Here is a 7,213-nt window from a genome sequence, read left to right on the forward strand (position 1 = left end):
CTTCTGTAGTAAATCCTAGCGCCATAAATTAAGACACCGATTTATTCGGTCGGTTTAAAGAGCATTCGATCCATTTCAACCACGCGGTAGAACCGACAAACCTGATGGCAAAGCACTTAACGCAAAAACGAGATGGAGCACCATACTACAACGCAGCAAACCACTGCTTAGAGGATTTCCTAGACATAACCTCCCACACAGCTCTTAGCTATTAGACCCACCAGCCGTTCGACAACAGCACGATAGAGCAATGGTTAGTCTGTCAGCCATCAAACCCTAGGGCATGAATCTTCAAGAGACTAAGGTGGTCATAGTGTAAGAAAGTGGGACACCTGGTAGTCCATAACAGTGTAGATTGAAGAGCCAAAAAACCAATGAGTTAATAGAAGAGAAACATGCATACTGAGTGCTTGGCTTGTACATTACTCTTCTACTTGTCCACTGCCTTTTGACACTTTAATTCTCACAAACGTAGTATGAAATGGACGGTTGCTGCAGTGCATTGGCGGGCTAACGAATGAGGATTCAACCAGACACAAGGTTGTAGCATACCTTGGGCAACACTGCCCGAACGGCCGCTGTCCGCAGTCCGCTGGACGCTCCGATACATGTCGCTCAGTTCTTCCGTCTCGTAGGCAAAGTAGATGGGTATGGGGACCGTGTCCTCTTGCAAGATGTGCTCTAGCTCCATCAGCCTCTGCGCACGCCAATAAGCGACAGAATGCGCACGCGTGCGGACTTGATGTCCCACTTCGAGAGGCCTAAGGTTCCATCCCGGAAGGTGCCCCCCAAAAAAGTACAAGCGGGCAAGCCGAAAATCCTAAGGTAAGAAATGCAAAGGCTCCTGCGAAACTTCTGGGGGCAAAAAAAATCCGTCTCTGGTGAGTTTTTGGGTTAACCCCTTCATTGTTTCTAGTTTTTGGGAATTTCCAACCCTCAACTGCTTAATTGTTGTCTTCGAAATCATATTTCTAATGACAAATGAAATGGGAGCAAAATTTTAAAAAATTCAGTGCAGCCATCTGTTGCCGCAGTCGCAAATTAAGCCATGAGCAAGCCTGGTTCGTCCGAAACGGTTGAGTGCATGAACCGGGAGAAAGCAGACAAGCTGTACTCGTCTTAATTGGTTTGGGGACGGCTCCACATTGACGAGTTAGTCTCATCCAACACGGTTAAGGGGTTAAATTAGATGCCCAGAGAAGCACTGCCTACTAAATTTAACGGGAAAAAGATCCATGCTTCGTTAGTGATGTTACAACCGCCTGTGACATCACGTCTGTTTATGATGTTACGTCTGTCCGTAACATCAAATCTCCAGAATAAACCTCCCACCCCAAGAAAGAATGGATTGTTTATTAAAAGCCTGCCATTTCAAAATTCCTGTTACAGACCTTGATTCCCTCTAAGAACCCATAGGGGAATATGTCCCGATTCTACCATGCTCCCTAGGATGTGCTACGCAGTCACCTCATTCGAAACACTCAGTTACTCAAGGTGCTCCTTAACTAAGTCAAGCTTTTATAAGGAACAGACATATGAAACATTCGTTTAAAGTGATAGCAATTAGCAGCTCGTGTTGCAAAAAATCTGGCATCGGCATGACCAAAAAATGCGACAATGAAATGAGCGCAGCCACGTGTGACGTCGCACGTGGCTGTCACATCATGACCCTATCGACCCGCTAAATTTTTTCCCCCCGAATTTCACAGAAAATTTCCTTGCCAAATTTGTCAAAAAAATTTCTTGCAAAATTTTGAGGGAAATTTTTCTGCCAAATTTAGCAGAAAATTTCAATGAAAACGCGTGACGTCAAGTAACGCTACCGCCTAGAGCCCTAGACCATGCACACACACTTGCACGGCTTAAAAACGAGCACGGGTTTAATTAGAACTTAGAAGGCTTTGTGAACGGGGCCCGATAACGCTATCGCGTTCCACTCTTAAAGGCGAAGCTTAACTCTTTCCTGACCACGGGAAAAGTAGCAATTTTCAAAGGATCTGTGGAAACACTTTTTTTTTTCCTAACTAATTTGTGTATGAAGCAATATGACGCATCAAATTGTGGCCAATTTGTTCTTCTTTCAAAGGAAACTGAGGTTGGTATAATGCGAGGAAAAGACTCTAAAATTTTATTTCTTAAATTAACAATGTACTTGCAGAAGGCATATAAACACCAACACATGTACAGCTATTCAATTAAACGACAAATAAAAGAAAAATTCAGAATATACAAAATGTGCCCCACACCCACGGTTATTACTTCTGAAAGTTAGTGTACTCTAACTGACGTAGTCTATTTTTGGTTCGTCGGAGAATTCGCCTCCGTAACACGTACGCTTTTCAATGAAGGAATGCTTATATTGTTGAAATGCAGATAGTACACCACAGATCCGCAGCACAATGCTTTCTTTGCGTTCTACCTTGTTTTTGTCATAGCCTTGATTGCGGTTCCTTCATATTTAGCATTTCTCGTCCAACTTGTTGGAAACATGAAACGTGCACGCAGGCTCAGGACAGCACTGTAAATAATAGTGAGGCTTACCGACAACCATTTGTTAAGCAACACCTGTAACATCAATTAAAGAGTCTACTGAGCTCTTGAGGTCTAAAAATATGCCACAATACAGCTGAATTATTTAAATAAAGTCACCTTTGTTACAAAGAATGATGCAAGCAGTTAGTCATGTTAGACAAGTGCAACCGCCGTTCCCAAAACTATAAAGGTGAAAGCCTTATATATGTCCCATTACGGGAAAAGGCGTCGTCGGTGCTGTGCCTGAAAGATCGCCATGAAAATATGTCATCAAGCACGCGCCGCTCAAGGTCAAAGCAGACGCGCCTCAGAAATAAAACATAAAGAAAAGCACAGCAACGCAGATGCATCGTCACAGAAGCCGTGAAGCCGGCGGAGGCGCCACGTCTGCACAGTGGGGGAGCGTGATATCACCGCTGGAGAGCCATGTGCAAAAGGAAGACGTGACACCGACTAAATTGCGTTTTGCGCCGTCAATACTGCTTTAACTTTTTTTTTTTTCTCGTAAAATTCATTTGTTGACACAGATGTTCTAACCAAACAGTTTAAAAAAAAAACTTTGTCTTTTATCTTTTCAGTGGTTCTTAGTGTGTATATTTTTTTTTTTTTGACAGTCCATTAGTTTGTGATAAGGCTCAAACGGTGATCGATGGCCTATAGGCGTGGTCAGAAAAAAGATATTCGTCATTTAAGTTTTTTTTTTTTTTTTTTCTTACGGTCTTAAGCTTTATAGCTCATTATCTGAATGGCATAGCCTACAGCCACTAGATAGGCTATGCCTCAAAGTAACGACATCTCGGCTACCTTATGCCTAAAATCACGGTTGCCAGTCATCTAAAGCTTTATTTGAAATTGCAAGAAATGCTTTCCTGTCCTCTAGAAGAGCTAAAACAGTCTGCAACAGAGCACAACAATATAGCCCGAGAATCCAGACACGCAAAGAAAGTTCTGGTAGTTGCATTTTTTAATCGTAACTATCGCCAGTTGCATAGCACGCACTGCGCCGGGCAACAAGATAGCAGTGCCCACAAGGCAATCGGGGAATGAGGTGTCCATACTCTAAGCGCACCTAATTTAGTGACTCAAGCCTCCCTGCAAAACAAAAGTGTCTCATCAAGCAGGACTCGACTGCACTTCGCTGGCAACGAGGATGGGATGAAAGCGACACAGACAGGCCATGGACCATTAAAAGGGTTGCCTGGCTACCTTCTGTTTCTCCGGTGAAATGGTGCTCGTGTTGACGGGCAGAAGGATGAGCAGCCCCGCCGCCCCCTGCTGCACCACCTCGCTGAACTGGCCATGCGTGAGGTCGCCCAGCCGGGCTATCACCACTTTCCGACCGTACGAGGACGAGTGTAATGTTCTTGCCTCCGTGTTCACCGCTGAGCTCCTGCAGCCTGCGGTGACGGGAAATAAAATTGTTCGACATAGACGCACTGTCAAATGAATGAAGTAATTGAACGTGAGGGCACTCGAAAGGGTCTTTAACGAGCAGCACTCGTTAACAAAATTAGGTGGATTTATTTCCCTGCAAAATTTAGCGAGGAAATTGGGACGTCACGTAACACCACGACATTGTGGCACCGCGCTACACCGTGATGATTTTCCCGCTAAATTCATCAGAGAAATTGATGTCATGTGGTCTGACGTGATGTGGTGTCGAGTCACATGACCACATCACGACCTCAGGTCGTATGACACCACGACTTAAAACTGTAGCAACCTCAATTTCCCTGCTAAATATAGCTTGAAAATTAATGTCACGTGACATTATAACGCTATGCAGTCAAGCTAACACGAACAAAAAAGGCAAAGGCAATGTTTCCATATAAAGCTATCACTACAAAGCCAAACCACTTCAGGCGGCGATGTCTCACTATTGGCAGTAAATAGGCGAGTAAAATGAAAAGGCCTCGAATGCCATCAGCCGTAGGCAACTGAACGCTCCCCAAGTTCAGCTCTCTGCAACAACCTTTAGGGCTTCTATCTTGCCGAATGTGCAGCGCCCTCGACGGTGCCGAAGAAACTGCTGCAAACATTCTGTACAGAACTGGCTGCAGCAGACGACGAAGGAAACATGGGTGAACGGGAGAGGGCAGGCAAGGTACTGTGCCTTCCCTTCCCCCTCTCGTTCTTTTCAGTGCCACGTGGCAGGCGCTGTGAAAACAAGGATCCAGGACGTTCCCGCAATTCATTGCGCACCGACTCCATGCACAGTCTTTTGGGAGTTCTGCAAAAGATCTATTGGCATTTTCCGGCTGGTTGTTAACATTCCGGCAAGGGTGTACAGTGCATTTTGGCCATACTAAGACCAAGACCAGTCGATGTGGTTAACTGAACGGCCATGTTGAGTAGCCTTCATGCTATCATCTTTGTGTGGCGATTTAACATCGGGAGGAGCAAAGCCCATAGAGGACGAAACAAATGATTTCTGTCATTTGTTACAGAATCTGGTAGTTATCGAGCATTCAGTGGTGGTAAAGAACACTATGACCAAATGGACGAATGAATGGTATTGGCTATACCGTCTGTATCGGGCAGTAGCTTCTGCCACCTCTCGATGGAATGACGATAGCAATATTTAACCCCGAAAAGTGGCCGCATTACAGTGGAGCATGCGGTATTTGTGTCAAAAAGGATTCCAAAGAAACTTCTCCAATCAGAGATGGGCAAAGAGCTCTCTACCCTGAAGCAGGCAGTTTGAAGTTGCAAGAGATAATCTAATTAAATAAGTCAAATTATAAATTCAAAAGAAAAAAAAATAGGAGCGGACTTGCGGTACGAGAAATGACGTTGATATGTGCAAAAAGCTACTGGCAAAAATGTTATGTTAAATTTACCGGTAGACACCTGACTCAAACGTGCAAGTAGTGTAACAAGTTCGAGTGTAATACATGAATATTCGGAACAAGTAAGCGCGCTACGGCAGGGTATAAATGATTGCCTTTCCAACCTAGGTAGGATACTGCGAACTTCCTCTTTGGCGTCGCGTCCGTGGAAGAACTTTGCAAAGACGTTAAACGCGCAGTTTTCATCGGCGCGACGGGTTCAATGTCCGATCTCCGCCCTTACCCGTTTCGATGAGCATCGCACCGGCGTGCGGACACAAATCACTAACGCGTGATGAACGTTAAAGAACCCCCTCCAGGCTACCAGTGGAACAGCACTGGCTAAATTTATCGTCTGCGGCGAAGACACCGGACGCCCATTAAAGGCCGACAAAACTCGCTGCCTAAACATACACACAACGCTATTCCAGCGTACGATAAGCAGTCGTACTTTCGGCCTCAAGATGACACGCAAATCGGAGCTGAGCACTTTATTGGAGAAGCCACTTACCGTGCGGCGATCCTTGCAAATCGTAGTGCTGCATGCGGTACACGGTGAACTCGTGGGCTCCGAGCACAGGCGTGACCGGCGAAATGGCAATTAAAAGTGGCACGAAAACGATCACGTAGAAAGGTAGGTTGCCCCGCAGGAACTCAAAGACGCCTTCGGCTCCGTCCAAATACATTGTGAAAGTCTCGAAGACGAGAAGTGAAGAAGATTTTTGTCGATGTTTTCCTCCTTGCGAGGATTCCCCCCAGTTACCCACTTCAACGAGATTTACCTCGCCGCTGCGAAAAAGTTGACCTCGCTCACCTGCCTCTCGGCTGACGATGATGATGTTGAAAAATGTAATACCTATTACTGTGGATCAATGGAAACCCCTAAGCTCTTAATCGGTCGTTGACTCGCGCCATCTAGTCATTACCCACGGCAACGTGTCCCTTTTTTTTTTATTTTTTTTTTATTTTAAAGTTTGCGTTTTGTGTTTTCTTTTTTTTTTTAAACATTCAATAATTATGGTTAGTTTTAGGTTATCAAAACCTCGACAAAAGAAATCAGCTATTTTTTTTTACCTTGTTTTAAAATTTGTATTAAAAGACAAACAAATATGAAATTGACTGGAGTGTTGAAACAGATGTCACATTTCTCACAGCTGCAGATTTATATTACACTTGCGTGCGTTCATGTGCTATGCGTCGCATCTTTGTTCGTGAACTTTCGCATCAGAATATGCAAAATCGGCATTTACCTTACGTAAAAACACCGTCTTACATTATCAATCATGAGAAAAGTTTAAATGGATGACTACTACATCACAAAAACTGCAGGGTTGACAATACTGGCCGCATTGTGTTTTGAAGTTTCATCGATGCATTGCCATAGCATTTTACTGCAGTTCACTGCCTTCATCAAATATATTACCGAATGGTCATCATTTTATTATCAAGAGGTTAATGGACAAAGGTACATGCAATCTGCATGCAATCGTATCTGTAGACTGAGGATGCTCCACATGGTCAGAGTTCCATTAAAAATGTTTGATAAAAGACTCTGTCGTCGTTTCAAGACCGAGATCCTAAGAAAACTCATTTTGATAAACCGGGCTCAAAAATTGCATTTGACCAAACAACTTTTAGTGAAGTTGTTTAGTGAAGATGACTTTCATAAATATTTTTATAAAAAAATCAAAGATGTTTACAATTCTCTGTAATGCCAAATTAGAGCACAGCTCTTGGGGAGAAGGAGGGGAAGGTACGCAAGGGAGGGTCACGTGTGACGTCAAGAGGGTAAAATTTTCTGCTAAATTTAGCGGCGAAATTTTTCCGCTAAATTTAGCAGAAAAATTTTTCCA

The 7,213-nt window shown here is 44.0% G+C and overlaps 1 protein-coding gene across 1 annotated transcript in view; it reads right to left on the bottom strand.

The window, feature by feature from the left end:
- The window catches only part of LOC121834583 (nicalin-1-like), a 30,953-nt gene extending 24,746 nt beyond the window's left edge, over positions 1-6,207 (bottom strand). The window contains exons 1-3 of the mRNA XM_042288315.1: positions 5,872-6,207; positions 3,739-3,929; positions 553-697 (exon numbers count right to left, since the gene is read on the bottom strand). Coding sequence (XP_042144249.1) covers positions 553-697; positions 3,739-3,929; positions 5,872-6,046 — 511 coding nt within the window. The 5' untranslated portion in view covers positions 6,047-6,207. The remainder of the gene's footprint in view (positions 1-552; positions 698-3,738; positions 3,930-5,871) is intronic.
- Positions 6,208-7,213: the final 1,006 nt, after the last annotated feature.

The sequence above is a fragment of the Ixodes scapularis genome, unplaced genomic scaffold (assembly GCF_016920785.2).
Source record: "Ixodes scapularis isolate PalLabHiFi unplaced genomic scaffold, ASM1692078v2 ptg001727l_1___fragment_2___debris__unscaffolded, whole genome shotgun sequence".
Taxonomy (NCBI): Eukaryota; Metazoa; Arthropoda; class Arachnida; order Ixodida; family Ixodidae; genus Ixodes; species Ixodes scapularis.